This window comes from Corvus brachyrhynchos, unplaced genomic scaffold, assembly GCF_000691975.1.
Source record: "Corvus brachyrhynchos isolate BGI_N302 unplaced genomic scaffold, ASM69197v1 scaffold166, whole genome shotgun sequence".
NCBI lineage: Eukaryota > Metazoa > Chordata > Aves > Passeriformes > Corvidae > Corvus > Corvus brachyrhynchos.
The window spans coordinates 2,126,705-2,149,230 of record NW_008239671.1 but is presented as its reverse complement, the minus strand read 5'-3'; the positions used below and the strand labels follow the sequence as shown (position 1 = coordinate 2,149,230).

Here is a 22,526-nt window from a genome sequence, read left to right as displayed (position 1 = left end):
TTAAGCAAGTTTTAATAAAGACCCTGGTGGAGTCATTTCTGCAGCACTAAATGCGATAATGAGAAACAAGCCACTTAGCTGCAATAGACCCAGGACCTGTATATAACCCGAAAGTCAGTTTTCTAAAGTTCTTGGGATTCCTTCCAGAGATGAAACAGGCATCCATAAGAGATTTAATTACCTTGCTCACTAATTTGTTACATAAAAACCAGTCAGGCTTAAATGGACCAATATTCTGCTTGTCCTATATGAGTGTAATTTATTTTAATACTGTTTCTGTGAAGTAAAAATATCCATAGACTAATCAAGTCTGGGTTGAAAATCAAGGTTTTTACTAAACCAATAAAAGTGTGAACATATAAATCTGGCCTTAAACATTGCTCTACTTTAGAACTTTTCTTCAGTTTATTTTAAACAGGAAATGTTTGCTTCTGTGGCTGTAAGACCTAGTATGAAATAGAAAAATTTTACAGACTCTAGCAGATTGAAAGTTTCTTAAGAGATTATTGAAAATTCTCTATGGATGAAGTAGATAAAAAAACCCTGGTAAGTAGCATGTATTCTTTTTAAGTTAGATTTGTGGTTATGAAAAAAAAAAAAAACCTGTCCTTCACTCTGTCCCTTTCTAACCATCAACCTAAAAATAAAACCTTGCTAGACACAGTGGAAGTGATTTGAAAATTAAACTACAGTCTTGATAAAGAGAGATAGAGAAAGGACCCTTTGTGTGACTGTTATGACCCTTAGTCTCCATCCCAGGCAGAGTGAGCACAATCTTTTGTGCCTGTGGTTGATGTCTGGCATTCACTCACAGAGAGATGCTTTCTTTTATGGCTTCAAATTCTACAGGCAAGTGTTGAAGTTGTGAAAGTCAGCAGAGGAAAAACCAGATATAGGCTCCTCTGCACTGGTGCTTTGGTAATAACAATTATGGGAGGGAATAAGAGCACAATGAAGAAAGGCTGAGTGTGGCAGTGCTTTGGGCAGGAGGGAAATTGGAGAATATTCCCATGGCTAAACCACGCAGTGAACCCCTGGGCCTACTCCTGCCCTCACCCAAAACAAACTGTATCCAGGTGTATCATTATGAGGTTCACAAACGTACAGATTTTTACAGGTCTAACCAAGTGTTTACCATGCACAGCAAAAATAAATACTTTAGCATTAATCAAGGGCAGATACACTTCACAGCCAGACCACAAAACTTAAAGCCAGTGTGCTGTATGTGCAGCCAACCCCTTCCTTTATTTCACATAAAAAGAAGTTTGGGGTACTAATCCTTTTTATGAAAACTCCTAAAATATTTTCTGAAGTTACAGGGGAATCAGTGTGTGCTTTATGATCCAGGAGGATTGGAGCTTACAGGCCTTTTTTTTATCATCTCTCTTTTTGGTACTGTTTGAGTTGAAATCAGATACTATGTGGTAATTTCAATAAAAGTAATATTGACTCACGTTTCTGTGAAACTCGTAGCTATTTATATGGACAAGATGCAGGGGCGGGGGAGCGGGGGCACAGAAAATATTACTGGTTTGAATGGAGATGAAATGTCAGGAAGACTGGAGTTGCCATCTACTGGAATGTGCAACGAATGACAACTGCCATGCAAAAATCCTGAATTTCAAGCATTAGTCACAGCAAGAGTCCAGGTGCGTCGCAATGGCTCCAGAAAAAAAAACATACACACAAAACCCAATTAAATATTATAAAGTGAAATCTCCAAAGACAAAGAATTATTCTCCACTCAGCTCTTGGAAAGACGGAAGATGCACAAGGAGGTTCTGTCAAACCAATCTTATTTCCCTGCGTCTTTTATCTACATTCAGCAATAGATTATATTTATCACTCCTCATCAGAACACTGATAATTGCACTTGCCAGCTTCAAAAGTACAAAACAATGTCAGAATCTGAAAAGGAGAGAATTGTAAATTCTTCAAATGTGGGCATCTAATCACCACTGCGTTTTTAAACCACCACTTCTTAACACATGATAATATTTAGGGATACCTTCAGTTGATGAAACACAGAACATAACACAAATCTTCTTAGAGCTGCTTATCATCAAAGACAGTTACTCTATATTAATTCTGCTGTTCCAATAATGTGTAGTAAGTTCATACCAGAAAAAAAGTATTAAAGTATTCACTCTTGTGTTTGTAGATGATCTAAAGCAGAATTTTTGTTTCCTACATCCATGTCTTGCAAAAGACCAATTACTTAGATAAGAAAGTTCATACATCAAGTGTTTACAGCTGGACAAACAGACAAACCAAACCTCTCCAGGGCAGTTTAGAGGAGAAAAGAAAGCAAAAGTGTCCTGACAGTGCTGTGACTGAAATGACACAGATGAGGAGGAGACTGGATGCTAATAGCAGCTGCAGCCCATAAATTCAAGGTATTTGCAGACATAACAGATCACATCTCACCTCACAAGACCAAAACTATAGACCAGAATTTTCTTCAAGTAGTTTAGTATTTTCTCATATTTAGTGAAGATGTTTACTAGTCTCTTACTAAATGAAGAGCATTAAGTGACTGGAGAGAAGTACCTGACATGTGAACTGTGTTATTATGATTAATGGAGTTCATACATAAAGGGTTATTTCTCTGGAAAACGTCAGATTGAATAATTACTGGAATTACTCCCAAAGGGCTTTAGAAAATGTTCTGCCCAGTTTCAAGTCACGTTCGTATCACAGTTTTCTTTTGACTAGAGGGTGATCTTTAATTGCAGTTTTAAGTAAAACAAGTACTGTAAGCAATTCATTAAACATTATGAAAAATTATGTATTTCTCTAACAGTCCTTGAAAGTAGCTTTTACTTTTTACCCTCATCTCTAGGCAATACAGCAAAGCCAAATCAATAAATAAAATGGTTTTCTTCTGCCTTTGAAACAAAAAAAACACACTGTCCCTGTTTCCCTGCACCAGATTAGGTATAGAATATCCTAGAATTGATATATTGTAATATTACTGGCAATATTATTAAGATAAGTAGGGAACAGATGATAGCATTATTTAGTCTCTTGGATTTCTTAAATCTAATCAGTATTTAATGGATACAACGGTGCCAGCAAATCCAGACAGAGAACACAGCTCAGAAGCCTCTGAATGTGTTTCAGGGAAGTATCCCAAGGTCAGCACTACTTTGCAGTGCTGCAGATGCTTCCAACAGGCTCCACGGTCCTGCAGAGTGAGGGCCAAGGAAAAGCAGCACAGATCAAAGGATAAATGCTTTCAGAACTGATTATCCTTGGGCTGAAGGCAAAGAAGCCAATACCACCCAACTTCAGCCTGCTGGCACTAGGGAAGCTTCTTCCCACTACATTTTCCATGTCTTCTGCCACTCATGGCATTCATGACCCTCGTGGGAACAGCTACAAGTGAGTTCTGCTGATGTCAGTGCATGGTTCAAGCTCAGCAGCAAAATAGGCTGCAGAAACTTCATTATACAGATACCATACCTGGAAGCACTGCAATACACTGAATTCTTGTGCAACACTTGTTGCCTTGAACCTCAGAACTGTGCTGATTATTGTAATACTCGTTATGGTTAGAGCACCTCTTGTATGGAGCCAGGATGGGAGAGCTGGGGGTGTTCACCTGGAGAAGAGAAGGCTCCAGGGAGACCTCAGAGCCCCTTTACCTAGAGGGGCTCCAAGAGAGCTGGAGAGGGACTTGGGACAAGGACCTGGAGTGTCAGGACAAGGGGAAATGGCTTCCCACTGCCAGAGGGCAGGGATACATGGGATATTGGGAAGAGTAAATCCTTGACTATGAGTCACAGTCCGTCCAGGGAAGCTGTGGCTGCCCCTGGATCACTGGAAGTCCAAGACCAGGTTGGATGGGGCTTGGAGCAACCTGGGACAGTGGAAGGTGTCCCTACCCATGGCAGGAGGTCAGAACAAGATGATCTTTAACGTCCTTTTCAACCCAAACTATGCTGTGATTCTCTGATCAGGACACAGCAAAAGATCGTCCATGCTGGGCATTATGCAGGGACATAGGAAGAGACAACCCCTGAAATTAAGAACTGGAAACAATAAAACCCAACAAAAATCAGTAACAACTCTAGATGTAGGAAGAAATAGGGCACAAAACAAGCAAAAAAAATGAGATACAATTAAAAGAAGCCAAGTGAGGGTCTGGACCTGCTTCCAGGATTGATTTTTGGCATGTATGGCACTCACTGTTGTGGGTTGCTTAATCACCTTTTGTCCCCTACCTGTGTCCCCTGGGTACACAACAACCCTAGCCAGCATTCACAAACCACACCAAGCATGAAGAGATCATTCAGGAGTTTCACATCAATGGTTTCCCAAATTTTTAGGATTGCTGCCACAATATTACTGATGCAATCATGAAAAGTGTTATTTGTCCACAGCCATGCGTGCATCACTCAACATACATTTAAACACATAAAACCTTTTCATAGGAAAAAAAACCCGAATAATGGGGGAAAAACTACAATATATCTTGAGCCACAGGCATTTCACAGATACTGACCTTTGATTTTGATTTAGAAGCTCTAACTAATAAAGCTTGGCTTTGCACCAAATCTGAAGAAGAAAATCAAGCACACTCTTGTCAAATCATAATTAATTTGCACTACAAAAAAAGAGTAGAACTAAGCCAAGCGTTCTTTAAAAATGGTCTCTAGAATTCAAAACACTCAGTAAAATGTTCTCTATCTTGAAAAACAGGATGATATTTTCCTGCCTTTTCAAGTTGATTACGCATCTTTCCACTCATTTAAAATATAAATTGAGTTTTAGGAAACAATAAGCTCTTCATTTTACAGGAATATTAAAGATTCACAATTACAGCAGTTGGAGAGGGAATGTGATTATGAAACACAGTTGAAGTGAAACCTAAAGCTTTGTTACTGTTTGCCCCCCAAATGTGCTGTTTCACCTTTAAAAACATACACAATGGCAGGGTAATTTAGATTCATACTACTGTACAGATTTTGAGAATGTATTTGGCATATTCTTTCTAAAATCTTGGTAAATTCAGGATCTGTGGGTACATTATTAGAATTTGCTGTGCATTTATTTATTTATTAAAAGTAACAGAGTAACACAAACTTGTGACTACTTTGATATTTCTTCCTTATATGACATGAAAAATCTTCAAAATACATTGAAACAAAACCAAACAAGAGTCAGGAACGCATATCTCAAAGACTGCCATTGGAGCTCACAAAATTAAATTAGCTGTTGAGCGAAGCTGAGTTTCTAAGATTACACATACACCACACACAAACCTCCTCCACCATATGAAACTTTTCAGTAATGCCTTGAGTATTTTTAAGTTGGTTTAAAAAAAGAAGGTCAGGTTATTCTCTTTTTTTTTTTTTTAGAAGGCATGACTATCTTTTGTTATGCCTTTAAAGATGTCCTTCTGAGACTCCTGACCCATGATTATTTCTCTTAGACATTACATCAGTTGCAAATAAGACGTAATGAAACCATAAATATTGCAGGTAGTCAACAAACCCTCGTCTTGTTGCAAAAATCACAATGACTTCTATCTGAAATATGAGTCTTCAACCTGGTTTCTGCACTATTAATTCTGTCTATGAGCTAATGATCCAGAGGCCCTCTCATCTCCCTGTAAGATGCAATACACACACAACCAGGATTTCAACACATTTTATCCTGAGTTTTCCCTTCAGAATACAGATATCATCGGAGCAGGAGGATGAAAACATAAAAATCCTGCCTTCCATGCTTACCACAATTCACCAAGAAGCACATGCAACTGAGAACACCACAGCCTGCCAAAGGTGCCATTGCCTGTTCCCATGGGTGCCCTGCTCAATCTGACATCTACTTCCACAATTATGTGACCCAGTCTCTGTTGTTCAGGTCCTCAGTAAATCCAGGAGTCAGATCTAAGAACACTCCAAAATATATTATTTACAAGTAATGTTTTCCTAAAAGCAGTTTCTCTGCAGAACAACCCCTTTGTAGCGATAGGACAAAGGGGAAGGGGTTCAAACTGAAGAAGAGCAGGTTAATCTTAAAGAAGAAATTGCTCCCTGTGAGGGTGGGGAGGCCCTGGCACAGGGTGCCCAGAGAAGCTGTGGCTGCCCCTGGATCCCTGGAAGTCTCCAAGGCCAGGCTGGACAGGGCTTGGAGCAACCTGGGATAGTGGAAGGTGTCCCTGCCCATGGCAGGGGGTGGAATGAGATATCTTAAAGGTCCCTTCCAACTCAGATCATCCCCAAATTTTATGATTCTGTTTTTCTTTGGAGTCAATTCAAATGGTGTCCTGTGTGATAGGACTCAATAAAAGTCTTTATTCAATTTCAAAATACCAGCACCAACTTCATAACTAACCTGTACTTCTAGAAATAATGTATCCACAAAGGCCAGCATGAAGTTTTTTTGTCTTTTCTTGTTGTGCTTTAAAACACATTTGGAAACGAGCACAAGAAATGGATTAAGAACAACTTGTTGTCTAATGCTGAGAACAGATTTTCTGCTCTGGGAAAATTTTCCAAGAGCAGTTCATCCACTTGTAAAAAGACTTCTCAGAAGACTGCCAGGAACAACTTTTAACTTGTTCATCCTTGCTTTTAATAATTGATTACATCAATTCCTCCCAATTCTCCCCTATGTCCCACACCGTGGCAATCTAAGAAGTGTTCACTGCCCCTCAAGTTTTGCCATTGGTAAAAAGAATGAAGTGTTTTTCTTCACAGTCCTAAACAATCCTGCTATTCTGTCACTTCATTCAACCTCTTGGTAAGTCTAAGTAAATACACCACCAACCAACCAACCAGCCAACAGACCAGCCCCAGGTACAATGTTGTCAACATCTGGGAGTAGCTACATCCACAGAAGAACAGAACCTTTCAGTTGAAACAAGCCCCAAAGCACAAATAAAAGACTGTTTAGCACCAGTTTATAAAAAAAAATAATCCTCACAGATGAACTATCAACAGTAGCAGAGGGCACAGCAGATATATCCAAGTGTGGGGATAAGCTGTGGCCCTCTTTGCTCTTAAGCAAATGGAAATTAATTGCAGTTCATTTGCTGGCACCTCCAGAAATGCTTGGGAAGGTCTTGAGATAAACCTTTGTGGAGTGTCTCACTTAGCACTTCTGAAGGTGGAACTAATTGATTTCCAGTCAAACACGACCAACTAAAACCTTCGCACTTTCTAATAATTGCACTCCACACGTGCTTCCTCCACAACTTCCTAAGACACCTTTAGAGACACAAATTAGCAAGGGTTAATCAAAACCCAAGGTTTAAATTTTCACTTTTCCTGTAAACCAGTTCCACCAACCTGGTAACTTGACAGTAACACTCCAGTCTTTGCCTAGCCAGGATGTTCCATGATCTTCATGTGTTGATTAATCACAAAAGGATAATTTTACTTGTCTTTTTCCCATTACCCCTGGACATTCAGAACCAGTAACAGTGAAGAGTTTTGGTATCATGTCCAGAAATCCATAGGTATTTTCACAGTTACTTAAGAGAGTCAGTCATGTTTTAGCTTATTCAAGTAGTCTACCAGTAATGAATGGAGGAGAGAGTTACTTCATCTTAATAACATCATTTTTAGGACGACATATCCTGATATGTCGTCCTAAAAATTGACATTTCTGCACTGCACTGTCAATTCTGCACATGGGTCTCTTCTGTGAGCAACCTTCTAGAGCTCTGCATGACCACCCACGAGTGAATGTGGACAATGAGGATGGAATGACTGCAATGAGACAGAAAAATGTTTATCACCTTGTCAAAAACAATAAGGTCATTTACATAAGAATTTCTATGACTTAAAGGTAGCGAAAAATCCAATGAGTCTGTCAGGTACTGTGAAAATTTAATGACATCTGGAGCCACCAGGAATATTCTGGTCAAAATCTTGTATAATGATACTCATTTTTATATCTACTGAAACAGACATTATAGAACTGGACTTCTTATCAGCTGAAATCCTAAATTCTATATAGAAGGGGCAGCCAATAAATATTCAGAATGACCAAGACAGAAATACAAGAGAAATAACAGATTTAGTTTGCTTTAAAAGTCACATCTTTTCCCCCTCTTTTCTGTTTTTAAATGTTTCTTTTATACAAAATGCCATGGTTCAGCACACTTGAAAATTAAAGACTACCAAAGATCAAGGTTTGAGTCCTTCCATTCATGAAAGGAAATTAAAATCATCACTAAGAGCACCAAGTTTTATTATTCTGATAAAAACCACTCAGAAAATGCCAAAAGGAAGAACTATACTCAGCATTTAATACATTGTTTTGCCTTTTCGTATTTTGTTGGTGGATTTATTAAAAGATGTGCACATGAAGAGTTAGACATCAGTGGCCACATTCTGATCTCATGCACTCTGTCCCAACCCCATCTGTCCTGGACTGCAAATTAAGGTAAGGGAATTATCCAGGCACAAACAGTAAAGGAATATCCAAGGGATTAGCAAGAAGGAAATTATTCTGAGGCCAGTTAATATATAGGACATTTAATGGTTGGACTGGATGATCTTAGAGGTCTTTTCCAATCTTGATGATTCTATGATTAATATGAACACAATATTAAAAATGTGTAGACCAAATACACTGAAAGGTGCTTTTCTTTTTCAGCCTGAACGATTCTGACCATAATTGCCACTGAATTACGCTTGTCATGACTACAAGCAGCAGCTTCCCAGCTAAACTTTCTAAAACTTTATTCATGTTGTTCTTCTGTAACCTACTTTACATTGATTTAATCAAGCTCCTTTAAACACATACAAACTTAGTTTGCCATTCTTAAAATGTTTTATAATAGCACATTTAATAAAGCTAATTTAAATCTGCTAATTTATAGAGACTTGCCAGAGGCTTTGAAACTTCAGAAAATGTGTAAACTTAACAGTTTGGCTGTGATAACAGCTCAGACAGTGGAAATTAAGCCCTTTGCATTACAATCATCTTCAAAGTGGATTCCTGGTTTTATTGCAAAAAGGGTACATTGCAAAAATACAGTAGGACACCAATTCACAAAAGATGTTCCAGATGCCCCAGTTCTTGAATTTGGTCACTACTGTGTCTCAACATCACAGCCTCAAACATGCACTGAGGTCTCTCATCTTAAGAACTACCTGGATTCTTTTCTACAACCAGGTTTTGGACAAGAGCAGAGTTTCTCATTCAATAGCCCTCCATCAGAGCTTTGAGAGAGTGCACTTAGGGCCATTAATTCTGGATCCCTAACTCTGGTTGTCAGTCTTCCAGCTGCTGCTATATAGGTTTGCTACTGTCTGCTCTAATTCCTGCCTTTGAAAACTAAATGATAATGGATTATATGCCAGTGTGGGAATAGGCACATTGGTTGGGATCCAAGCTGTATCCCAGGTGATAACAAGGAGAAGCAGTGAAAAAAAAATATTCAGGTCTTCAGTGATGTATCAGGGAGCTTCATCTAGAGGAATTCTTTATACATAGCATTTAAATGGTAACTAAGTGATCATTATCATCATCTGATTTGCAGAAAATGGCAGCTTTCCTTGAAGATGTAATTGAAATTTTCAGGGCTACTGTTGCAGACCTCTCCTGAAATTTTCACATGGGAGAAAGCATTAAGACTTCCCCCATGAAGACTTGTAGGGGTGCAGATTTTTAAGGGACACAACCTCAGTACTTTGAAGCTTTTTTCAGTATCTGTTAAACTCAAGTCATCCTTTAGGCTTTTTTTCCCTGCTAATTGCACCAAAATATTCATTGAGGCAATCTGGAATATATTCTTGGATGGGGTTTTTTAGTCTCTCCTGCTTCAATGCTCACTTGTCGCTTCTGTCACTGCTTTCCTTCCTGCTTTTGTGTACTGAGAAACAGAATTAAGGTGTACTGCAACCAGTGGACACTTGCATAAACAGCCTGCTTTGAATAAAACAGCATGATCTGGGGAAAGGAAAACTACCTTCAGCTCTCGTGCCCAAATGCTAAAACATAGATGAGGTTCGTATACTATTAAAGCATCACATTTTTGCATTGAGACCACTGAAATGCTGTGAAGAGCAGAAAAATATAAATAAACTGAATAAGGAGCATAAAAGCACATTGATCCCAAGGTTCTGAAACTGCAATTTAAGTGGTTTATATTTGTAATTTATTTAAGACTGTTCCTGGCAAATACATTAGTAATGAATCTCCTTCACACGTTTTTATTTTTATGCATGAGAGCTTTAAGTTTGCCAGGACTTCTGCAAAGCAACTTTTACTGCATCAAATTACTGCATTCCTTGATCTCTCCCAGCACACAGTCACAGCAGCCACACTCAAACACAATGATCAGCTCTGCAACAGACACCTCCAAAACAAGATATTTCTTTTAAATTAACACAGCTGTGAAAAAGAAAGCAAACACAATAGTTTTTCCCTGTCCCTCCAGCATTTTGCATCCGATGTCCACTTTAATTCAGTACAATCTTCTGTAATCCTTGTAATTCCGTGTGGAACTTCTTCATTGGGAATTGATGCAGAATTGGGAGCTGTCAGCTCCGATCCCTTTCACCAGCACACGGGCTTGAGACTCTATTTCATAATAGGAAAAGATGGCCAGCGTTTTCCTGACAGAAGTACCATACATTTTTCAGTCAGTAAAAATTACAGAGCTCATTGACGATGCGCTTCCCATAGAGAACGAGGACTGCAAATTACCCAGCAAAGATTTTTTTTTTTTTTTTTTTGGGTACACGGAACAAAAACCAGCACAATCTGCAAAACTTATTAACTAATGGGGTTTGAAACCCTCTCTTTGCATGCTGCCAACATGGTAACAGCAACCTATGCATTGATCTTATTCAAAAAGCACAGTAATCTTTATGCTGCTAGAATAGGAGTTTTGTGTGCCGTAGCATACACTGCAAAGAAAAAGGAGAGAAAAAAAAAAAAAAAAAAAAAGAAATCCTTTAGGAAAGGCATGTGCTGAACACACAAAATATGCAGGATGGAAAAAGACCAAATGTAATTAAAGCTTATATGAAACGAGACATTCCTATTTGCAGAGCTTTGGCTGCATTTCTGTCAAAAGAAAGCACAGAATCTCAAATCATGCTCTATTTAGACAATGTCAGAAGAAAAAAAAAACACATTTACCCCCTCGCACCCCTCAATCCCCCACCCCAAGACTCCAAAAGGCAAATCTCATCATCGGAATTAGAGAGAAAAAGCAATCCAAAGAGATTGGTTTACATATTCCTTCCCAAACCAAGTAATCGAGTCTCTCCCTCTCCCGGCTAATAGCTTATAAATTCAGACTTTAAACAAAAGCATCCGAAAAAAAAAAAGAGAAAGAATCCTAATTCTCAAGCTTCCTACTTAGCACTGCCTCGCTTTTGATGATTTGTGCGGCTGTGTGTGCGTGCCTGTTTGAGAAATGGCGAGATAGGCTTAAAGTATTTTCCATTTCATCAAAGAGCATATATTACTTTCCTGGTTCGCTCCGATGTTGGTTTTATGCCCACCCCTTTTCAATCTGCCCATGTCTGAGATGCACAGTGCAGGCGTACAATCATGAGCAGCTTACGACACTCAGTGAACACTGGGTGCCTCTGCATGCTCTAGCAACATACTGCTCAGCTGAAGGGAAGGGATTCTTGCTGTCTCTCTCTGCTCTAAGCATCACCTAACAAGCAAAGCGAACAAAGAATGGGAAATAAAGCGACCCTTAGCCGGTCAGTGAATGAATGGTAACCTCTCTCTGGAGTAAAGGTTGTGCCGGTCAATGGTCGTTGCAAATGATGGACATTAAACAGATTGACAAATCCTGTGGAGTCGTTAGTAAAGAGTCTGGAGTTTTTTTCACGCCACAGTGTTAACTGCAGAGGAAAGGACAGAGGGAGAAGGAGAAGATCAAGCTCATGTACATAGTTCTGAAACTTGCAGGTCCTAGGAGGCAGCTCAAAAGCTAGCTGGACAAGCCTTTCGCTCGTTGAGCAGAAGCGAAGTGAGACATTGTGAGCTTGCCAGCCTTGCACAACATTGAAAGGGACTGAATTTGTAGCACAGAGGGGTCTTTTTTAGCTCTGCATATAATTAGTCCAAACACAAAGGAAGCAACTGAATGGAGGTTGTCACTCTCTGGAAAAGGGTGGGTAAGACACTTTTTAATTAAATTCTTTCATGAAGAAAGATTTTTTTTTTTCCTTTACTGCAGCATTTAACATGAACAAAATCACTATCATTTTACCTTTGAATGTCTGTGAACTTTAATGCTGCACAGCTCCTGCATGCTGTAAAGTGAAATATTTGCCTCTGTGTTTGTTCTGTTTGCTGTTTTGCTTTGGTTTTCGGGCTTTGTTTCGTTGGTTTGCCTTTTTTTTCCCCTCCCTTAAATAAAATATGATGTAGAATTTGAAAAGATTCAATGGACATTCTCAAGCATATTTGGAAATATTCTTGCTAATGGATTTCCTTCTTATTGGTCTCTGTTTAAACTGGCTGCTGAGGAAGCCCCCAGGGTTGATATTGTGTACGCTGGGTATCTTTTCTAAAATGCTTCCAGCTGTGAATAGTGGGTGTCCACAGCTCTGTCGGTGTGAGGGCAGGCTTTTGTACTGTGAATCACTGAATCTCACAGAGATGCCTCGCAACCTGTCGGGCATGATGGGCTTGTCTCTGCGGTACAACAGCCTTTCAGAGCTGCATGATGGACAGTTCACAGGGTTAATGCAGCTCACGTGGCTCTATCTGGATCACAATCACATTTGCTCAGTGGAGGGGAATGCCTTTCAAAAATTGCGGCGAGTTAAAGAGCTCACCCTGAGTTCCAACAAAATAACTCAACTGCCCAACACCACTTTCCGCCCCATGCCAAACTTGCGCAGTGTGGATTTATCGTACAACAACCTACAGTCTTTGGAGCCTGACCTGTTCCACGGGCTGAGAAAACTGACAACTTTGCACATGCGGTCGAACGCCATCAAGTTCGTGCCAGTGAGAATTTTTCAGGACTGTCGCAGCCTGAAGTTTCTAGACATAGGATACAATCAGTTAAAGAGCCTGGCTCGAAACTCTTTTGCAGGCTTGTTCAAACTCACTGAGCTGCACCTCGAGCACAATGACTTGGTGAAAGTGAATTTAGCCCATTTTCCCAGGCTCATCTCCCTGCACTCCCTCTGCTTGCGAAGGAATAAAGTTACCATCGTAGTAAACACTTTGGACTGGGTATGGCAACTCGAAAAGATGGATCTCTCCGGCAACGAAATCGAATACATCGAACCTCACGTTTTTGAAAGTGTACCTCATCTCAAATCCCTGCAGCTGGACTCCAACCGGCTGACCTACATCGACTCCCGAGTCCTCGACTCCTGGAAGTCCCTCACGAGCATCAGCCTTTCCGCCAACGCCTGGGATTGCAGCCGGAACGTCTGCGCCCTGGCCTCCTGGCTGAGCAACTTCCAGGGTCGCTACGACAGCAACCTGCTCTGTGCCACCCCCGAGTACGCCCAGGGCGAGGATGTTTTGGACGCCGTGTACGCCTTTCACTTGTGCGAGGACAACGCCGACCCCACGAGCGTCAACACCTTCTCCCCGGTGACCAACAACAGCGAGCAGACGCTCGGCTATGGCTCGGCCACCGCCACCTACGACGTGCCCGACGGTGACGAGGATCGGACCACGTACGCCGTCACCATCACCATACCCGGCGAGAACTCCGAGAACGCCGTGCAGATTCACAAGGTGGTGACGGGCACCATGGCACTGATTTTTTCCTTCCTCATCGTGGTTTTGGTGTTGTACGTCTCCTGGAAGTGCTTCCCAGCCGGCTTAAGGCAACTAAGACAGTGCTTTGTCACACAGCGCAGGAAGCAGAAGCAAAAACAGACCATGCACCAAATGGCTGCCATGTCAGCCCAGGAGTATTACGTTGATTACAAACCCAACCACATTGAGGGAGCCCTGGTGATCATTAATGAGTACGGATCTTGTTCCTGTCACCAGCAGCCAGCGAGGGAATGCGAGGTGTGATTTTCCTTTGGGATTTAAACAGTGTGCAACCAAATAACAGCGTGCAGGCAGACAGTGGCACGGGGTGGGGGGGGGTTGCTGGGCTTTGCTGGTGATTTCTGACATGCACCTCTGCCCAAATTGTTTAAGAGAGGCTGTCCGAGAGACTTGATATTTTAGCTTTATCGTGTCTTAAAATCCTTCAGGACAGCCAATCTTAAGGTTTCATATGCTAATACTCCCTTTGAAGATCTGTCAACATTCAGGAATCTGAGAGTGTAAAAAAGGTACCAATTATTGATCTTTTGTAAACTAAGAAAACTGTTTAAAATAAAAAAAAATAGCATTTACAGTTTTTACAGACTGGTGTATATTACATGAATGGTTCCCTGTATACAAAATGCAACAGTTTAACCTCTCTCTTCATGCTGAGTGTTGAAATGAAAAGTCGAGGAGCAAAGAAGCCACGTAAAATAGAAAGCTTAAAATTACCCAGGTGGCTTCCCATTGTAATTAGCACACGTTCACGTACATCATGTTGCTGAAGATGTGAAGCATGACACTGGAATTCTATTTTTGTTAATGTGCTACCTGTAACTGGACATCAGTACAACAAGGACCCAGTGCACCTCAGAAAGGCTGAAGTTTTGACCGTGCCCCTAGGACAGGATTTCTGAGGATTTTTAAGTACAGCTCACTTGTTAGTTGCTGTAAGATCCATAAAATCTGCGCTACAACCCCTAAAAGTATTTTGTATCAAAACTGATCCTAGTGCAAAGACTCACTAAAAAAGCAACCAACAAAACCCAAACAAGTGAAACACTGCCAAAATGTGCTCATCAGAATTTTCTTTAATATAAAAAAGACCAAAAAAAGTGCTAAATTTAAGGGCTTTTACTTGCATTTCCCACTTTTATGCTTGTTTTGAGCTATGCCAAGAGCAAAGATCCCTTTGTTTTGTGCCCTGTGGTGCCACGCTGAACGGAGAAGAGCAAAAGCAATTATTTGGGTCTCAGTGGTGAAGCTCGAGCAAAACCACTGTCAGGGTAAGACAGAGAGTTTTCAGAGCACCCTTCTGGGTCCTGTAGCAAAGTGCTGGCAAAGCCCAGCTCCTGTCCCTCCCTTTCACCACCAGCCTTCACTAACAAAACAACCCCAAAACCTCTGCAGAGGCTGGAGGCAGATGAAGCCTCCTTAGTAAGGACTGAAAAATGGCATTGATTGATATAAGCAGTGATTTCATGATGTAGAATCACACAGCTGTTTAATCTGACTGCCCTTAAATAAAGGCTTCCTTTCCTTGTATTTTGGATTTTTCATTCCAGAATGTGAACAAGCAACCGATTGATCTTTTCACCAGCTCCTCTCACACTAATTGACGATGAGGGAGTTTTATAATATCAGGCAGAGCATCTTGAAATTTTCTTCCTACAGCATTACATGCGAATAAAATGTTATGGATAATGAAGTGGGTGACATTTCTATGTTTTGTACATGTTTCTCTATCCTCAGGTTACCACCAAGAGATGAGCAATTCCAAAATTTTACATGTATTTTAATGTAACATAGGTTTTTTTTTTTTCCTTTTTCATAGCATTAAAGTGCTACCTACTCTTACAAGGGTACAGCAGGCTTATAAAGCAGAAAACAGGCACAGAAGAAATCATTTGTTTTCTTGCTTAGCAGGTTTTAGCCATTAATTTTAAATGTAAAGAGTGACTTTTATATTTTTTTCCTGACTCACTATTTTTAAGGAGTCAGAACTTATTTTCCTGTATTCCTCTATTTCTCTCATTCTGTGTATTATTAAACATGGAAACAGCCTCTTCATCAAAATTTTTATGCAGTGAGACTATAATGTCATGTGTGAAAGCAATGAGATTATATACTGGAAGACAACAGTTTCACAAAAAATTTACTGAAAATCAACTGCTTTTTTTCCTGAAGCCACTGCAAATTCATCCACAGCTTTCAAACAAGCAAGCACTGTTAAACCCAGGCTTTTCTTTCTTTAAAGAAATGCACATATTTCTCTCTCTGTGCCTCAAGCCCACAAGGGCCTGGTCCCTCCTGAAACTCCCAAGTGACCTGAGGGGTTGAGTGTCCATGTACAAACCTAGCAGAAGGGCAGAGGGAAGGTACAGAGCCCCTCATCTCTTTGGGTTCCTGATCATGTTCGAAGCAAAAGTACTTTATGCCATGCTAACTGAGGGCCCAGCTATATTTATTTTCCCCATCAAACCCTTCTCTGAAATCAATGGGGAATTTAACTGTGAAAAATTGGCTCTCTAACTTTGGACTGGGCTATGAGTTTCCCAAACCCCCAGGCAGCACTGCAGCCAGCAGGACTGGTTACAGCCACTTGTCACGAAGCTTCCAAAATCAACCAAGGCTGTTAAAATACTGTCTGCATATGGTAAAATGAAATATGAACTGGCTTTATTTCTATAATGACCCCCTGCTGCTATCAGGAAACGTGTTGGTGCAGTTGTGGTTTTGCCCCTGTGAACCTGAGACAAGCCTGATTCCAACAATCAATCATCCCGCGGTTGTATTTCCATGTATTTTTAGCATATTTGTGGGTTGTATTTGAAACACACGAGTGATTGCACTCCTCTGGAGTTATCCCTGCTGTTTATTGGTGTTAGCAACCTCCAGCTACGTTTGCAAAGATGTGAGCAATTCTGCCTCTGGAATTTATTCACTTCTGTGCTCCATGCATCTCGCACTGGCAGCCCAAGTAAACTGAACCGAGCATTTTTCTTTTAAGGTGCAGTGATTTCTTGAGTGAGAGCTGATTTGGGGTTTGCCTGTTGCCACTTCTCCTGCAGAGAGGTGATGGCCACCAATGACTTGCCACCCTGAGCAGGATGATGGATGTGTCCTCCATGGAGAGCACAACATTTATTAAAGGATATATTTCAAAATTCTCATGCAGAAATCTTTCCTAAGGGTAATAATCCCTTCTAGAGACAACCTCCCGGTAATCCCCAGAGGATTTCTGGAGATCTTGACACTCTCTGAATATTTATTGGAGAAAAGAGGGTATCACTGCTGTTCCATGGCATGAAAGTACTCCACAGGGTGCCCAGATCCAGTCTGAAAGTTTACATGAAATATATGTGGCTAATAAAGAAATAAAAGAGACTGTATTTCATTTCAATCCAGCTATTGCAAATCCAGTTATTCATCCTGCTCCAGGCTATTTGATTGGTGTATATGAGAGTTATTATATTTGTACTGCATTTAGAGCAACTGCAGGGACAAATTTTCCCTAATTCTTTCTTCCAAATTTCATGTTCAACAACTGCCCAGAGATAAGTTAGTCCCTCTCTTTTGATGCCCTTATTCTGGCTTATTAAATGGCTCCAAAATCAAAAGGAACAAAGAAAAAAAGATGCTTTTGGGGTTAGTTGTGAACAGTGTTTCCTCCATGAAATGCTTGGGGATTATCAAAGGAAGAAAAATATTTTAAATATTCCCTTTTTGATGTTTCACTTAATAGGACTAACTTCCCTTTTATAATTAGGTAATTAACATTATTTTCTTTCTACTTAACTGTCTTTTTGCACACAAGGCAGGGTGAAAGGCAAGCAAAAGCACTACCTTTCCTGAAGCTGGTTAACAGTACCAGTGTTACAGATCTCTAATATGCATTCTCTTGCTGCTAACATCAATACCCACTCACAGCACACCCAGTGCTGAAGGAACTGTTGCTGTGTATGCTTTGAATGTATATAAGGGATGATTTATTTTCCTTTCTGCCTTTTTTTTTTCCTTCTTTCTGTACTAGTTAAAAAAAAAAAAAAATTATATGAAACCACAGAATCAATGCTAATGTACCATGTTCTGTTTCTGGCCTGAAAATATAAAATACAAAGAAATTCTGTGTTAAAGCTGCCAATTCCCTCCTTTGCCATGTCTGGGTGCTGTAGGGGGTGAGGCCAAGGGATGACCTGTTCCTTGTGGTCACAGCAAGGCTGCTCTGTACCAGGCTGATCCAGCCCCCTGCATACCTGTACCACAGAAAGCCCATGAACCTAAGGATATTTTTGTATGCTTTAATAGATTCTGTATGTTTTTATGGATAAGGCGTTGAGGGGTAGTTGAAACGAGTATATTTGACCATTTTCTTCAGTTCTGATAAAAAAACCCAAACAACCCTCATTTGCTTCTGCGATGGACTACATTTGTTCCTTGTGTGTGTCTCATTCTGCATTAACAGCAAAAGGATTCTCTGAGGCTCCCTCCCCTTCCTCCCCCCTCCAGCTTCTACAGTGGTATTCAGAATGGCAAAAAGGGAGTGTTTAATGAGGAAGCTTATTTCTAGTGCTATAATAATAATAGCAGTGATAATAATGAAATTAAGAGGAGACAAAAGATAAGAGGAAAGACTGGAGTAACAGCAACCAAATCAGGGTGTTACCAGATTCCTTTGCCTTTTCCTTTTGCAAAGATGGTTAACCTAAAGAAGTAGCACAGATGAAAAACCAAGACTGAGGGTGGGTGGAGAAAGCAGTCTTAAAAACTGTGCAAGCAGGGATGAAACAGCTTCTGCAAAGGAGGGTACAACACTAAATAGCTCCATTTTTTTTGAGAAAAGGCAGGGGTGAAGGGACGGGATAAAAAGGAAGATGAGAAGGCAAGGGGGCCACTGTGCACCCATGGGAAATGAGATTTTTCCGTGCCTTCCCCTCCCACGTTCAGGCTGTGGCAAGGACAACAGCAGAGATTTAAGAAAGATGCCCAGCATCTCTCTCTCCCCCTGCCTTTTCCAACACTGCCACGGAGGGAGGCGCAGTCGGACACGCTTCCCCAAACACACGTGCCCGCTGCCCCGTCATTTCCTCTGCCACCTCCCTGCTCCCTGCGAGTACAATGTCCCCCTCATCCATCACTCTGCCTGCTCAACTCCAGCACTCTGCCTCTGCCACCAATTTTTTTGGCTGGATTTTTTAGCTATCCTAGTCACAGTTCACCACAGACTTGCTAGAAAATCGGACTTTTCCACCCAAATTATCTTAAGAAACCCTCATCTAGAAGGATGGGTGATCTTGAGCTACTGCGGATTCTCCTGCTAATTATATCTACACTCAGTCAGCTTTCCCATTCACAGCTATAATCACAAACAGATCTGAGATATTTTTGCTGTGTTCAATTTACCATTATGCACCAAGGTTATACTTTTCCTTGACCTGCTCAACCCAGTCTAATATTAACAAATTGAGCATTTATGCAGGTTCCTTTCCAAGCATGAAGTTGATTAGGAATTTAGGAAATGCTGGTGATTTAAAGATTAACCTTTCATATAATTACTGACATAAACCAGAGCTATTAAGGTCTTAGAAACAACTATTCAGAGCTTATTCTACATTAAAAAACAAATCACATTTAGAGCCATGCGAAAGACTTTCCATACCAGCCAATTTTTTTTTTTTTTTTTTTTTTTTTTTTTTTTTTTTTTTAACAGCAGAAGAACAACCTGGTGAAAGGAAAGGAGTAAGCACAGCCTACCTCTAAAGTTATGTGGAGGAAAGCAAAGCTATAAAAATAATACAGAAACCAAGCAACAGTGTTCTGCTGGCAAGACACAGCTTGTAATTGGGTGGGTGGCTGTGAAGAGCCGAGATGAATGCTGCAGAGCACTGTAATTTTATTGCACTGTGTCTGCTCTAAAGTGAACATATTTGCAATGAATCTGGATTTCCGTGAGAACAGGGCAATTGTTTGTTTTGGTGGTTTGTTTGGTTTTTTTTTTTTGTTATAAAGATCACGTCACTTGTTGGCATTCAGGCACAATTCCTGAGGCTTTAAAGCAATTACTGTTCTTACTCGCCTTTGCTGGGGTGATAGCTGGGGGAGACAGTCAAAGGGAACAGGCTGTGCTGAAAGGAGTTTGAGCTGCAAGTCCCAGATTTGCATCACAAGAGAAGAAAGTCAGTTGAAAATAAGCTTTTCACCTTTTCCTCCATCTCTCCTCTTCCTAAAAATCCAAATATGCACATCACTTATAAAAATCAGAGATAGGTGGCAGTGGCTACAGGATTAGTATTATGTGCATCTGTGCTTGGCAAACAGCACCTACTATTCTGCTAAGACACTTTTATTTTAAATCATTTCCCTGCTCTCATGTTCTTCACATCCTCACCAGACACAGTAACTACTGCCAGAAAGATGTCTTTCAACACGGGTGCTATGGGAACATGACCAAGTACCTTCAATTTCTGAGCTAACAAAGACTAAATCCAAGATATGAATGGCAATAGGTAAGTAGAAAAATCTACTTCATCAGTGAATTATCACTTTCAGCACAGCAGATTCCTCTGACTGGCATGATTAGACACTAAGCCCATTTGTTCATTTATTACCAACTTCAATCTGGCCCTTTTTGCTGATGTGCCTTTCTCCTAAGAGTGAAACAAAGCACCACACTGGAGAGAGGGTTGAAAATTGTATGTTGGGTAAAATCTGAGATTTAAAACTATGCATGGACACATCAAATTGATTTAGGGGCTGATCCCATGAAAAAGTGCAGCTTATGTATAGCAGATCTCCCTGCAGTAGCACACCTCTGTACCCTAGTGGTTACAGTCAGGTATGAGCAAACATGCTCCTCCTGAGAGCTGGGGGCCTCAAACTGAAAACATTTCTGAATACCTTTCAAAACATATGCTTCCCCTCTAATTTTTATCCCTTCTTACCCATTCTCACATTTTTCATTCCCAGAGCCTCACAGGCAGGGTGAATCAAAAACAAGAGGGGGAGGAGGAAGAAGAGAACCCTGAAAATCCCAAACTAAGCTGCAAGAACAGTCCACAGCTATTGAATTCCTGAGGTTTTGAGTCTTTTTACAACTGTCAGCCCTTTGAAACACGTCTGCTATCAACCCTCTTTACAGGATGAGAGGTAAAGTGAGCTCCCAGGAGTAAACCTGGATCTCTCTCTGTGGTCCAGTGCCTCTCTGACAGCCTGGCTTGCTTAGAGAGCCTGGTAAATACTAAAGAATGTTAATAATAATGAGATAAACCATCTAGGGATTTTTTTTTCCCACCTTTTTTTTTTCTTTTTTTAAACTTGGCTCTGTAATAAAGCTTATCTTGACAGAAAATTTACTTCTCTGATCCACATTATTTCCCAATGCAATTTTTTTCCACAGCAAGCAGAAGTTTGTGGCTGCTGCTCAGAGGTTTGCAATCCTCATGCTAAAGAGGCCACTGCATGCCAATTTTTTTCCTTAATTCCATGTAAATGTCACTCCATATTGGACTTTTTGTGTTTCTTTACCAGCGAATTCAGCTGCCTCCACTTTCACAAACCTTCCCCTTGCACTGTAACTCCCTTTCCAAACAGCCCAGAACCCGCTGCTCCTGTCAGATCAAATGCCCAAACAACAACTGGATGCCATGAATTTATTATGTAACTGCTGTAGTCTAATAAATTGGATGTGCATCCTATGGCCTGAAAGATGAAGAACTCATGGAGAGAGTGAACATGCAGGAGGAATGCAGCTGGCATTCTCTGGGGAAAACCCACAAAACAAAAACCACTGTGTGGGACAGTGCTTGAGGAAGGTGGAGGGCACAGAGAACCAGCTGAAGAAAAGGTGAATTACATGGGATAGAGGAAATCACTGCTAAAAAATAGAGGGGAACATTGTAAAGGGGACAGTGCCCATAACAAATTAATCAGAAAGAGATTTAGTGATAACCAACACCTCACACAACAAAGCTCTGTGGTGATATTTGATGACAAAATGAGCCTATGCAAGCCTACATCTGCAGTGGGAAAACAGCAATCCACGAAGTCCCACGGAGCTGAACCCTGGTCCTCTGTCCATCTTGACTTTGTCATGATTGGCTTTTCAGTATATTTTTTTAATTTTTTGCTTTGTTATTGCTGTTATGCACAGAACTGAACCCATGGTGACTATGCTGTTGCTTCAGGGGGAATATGCTAAGCCAAAGGTTGTTTTTTCATTGGGTGGCACTTCTAGGCTGAAGCAAACCTTATTATACTGGTTTCTGTGTGTATTTCCCTGATTCTAGCAGCCATTGGGAATTCCATTAGGTTATTCCAGCTGGTGGAATGAAGAACTTCCCTAAAAGTTGTCTGAGTAGTTTTATGAAATTACCCTGAGTATCTTTCCTAATAAAAAGAGTTGAAAACTTTTTTTCCCCCGCCCCGGTTCTCTTTTCCCACCATGTAGGATACTCCAGCCCCAATCTGTCATTTTTCATTAGCACAGCAGCCATGCTATGACTGTTAATGAAAACTCTTAATGAGGATTTGTTGAATAAGGCCTGGAAAATCAAACTCAAAACAAACACTAAAATCTATGTCAGGTCTATTGTTTGTAGGCAATAGAAATTGGGATATGAAGGGGTGTATAAAGCACCAAGGAATTCAAAACAACAAATCATATTGGGACTTCTGAAGAGCTTTTGACAAGATATTCAGTTTCCCATAAATAAGACAAGCTCCATTGTCACAGAAAACTAGGTAGGAACCCAAAAATACAGTGGCCTTTTATTGAATACAGGGAAAAAATGGAGCACAGTGTG

The 22,526-nt window shown here is 40.6% G+C and overlaps 2 protein-coding genes and 1 long non-coding RNA gene across 6 annotated transcripts in view; 2 read left to right on the top strand and 1 right to left on the bottom strand.

Annotated features, from left to right (window-relative positions):
- CTNNA2 (catenin alpha 2) overlaps nucleotides 1–22,526 on the bottom strand; it is a 463,429-nt gene that overhangs the window by 144,043 nt on the left and 296,860 nt on the right. The window lies entirely within an intron of this gene.
- On the top strand, nucleotides 11,471–20,441 carry LOC108448670. The gene is made up of 2 exons (XR_001864633.1): nucleotides 11,471–12,106; nucleotides 19,436–20,441. It is a non-coding gene; the product is annotated as an uncharacterized LOC108448670 (long non-coding RNA).
- On the top strand, nucleotides 12,104–16,703 carry LRRTM1 (leucine rich repeat transmembrane neuronal 1). The gene has a single exon (XM_017742417.1). The coding sequence runs from the start codon at nucleotides 12,421–12,423 to the stop codon at nucleotides 13,984–13,986; it is 1,566 nt and encodes a 521-aa protein (XP_017597906.1). The 5' UTR covers nucleotides 12,104–12,420; the 3' UTR covers nucleotides 13,987–16,703.

What these genes read in the sequence shown, in the direction of transcription:
- LRRTM1 (XM_017742417.1), top strand. Translation starts at nt 12,421, where the DNA reads ATGGATTTCCTTCTTATTGGTCTCTGTTTAAACTGGCTGCTGAGGAAG.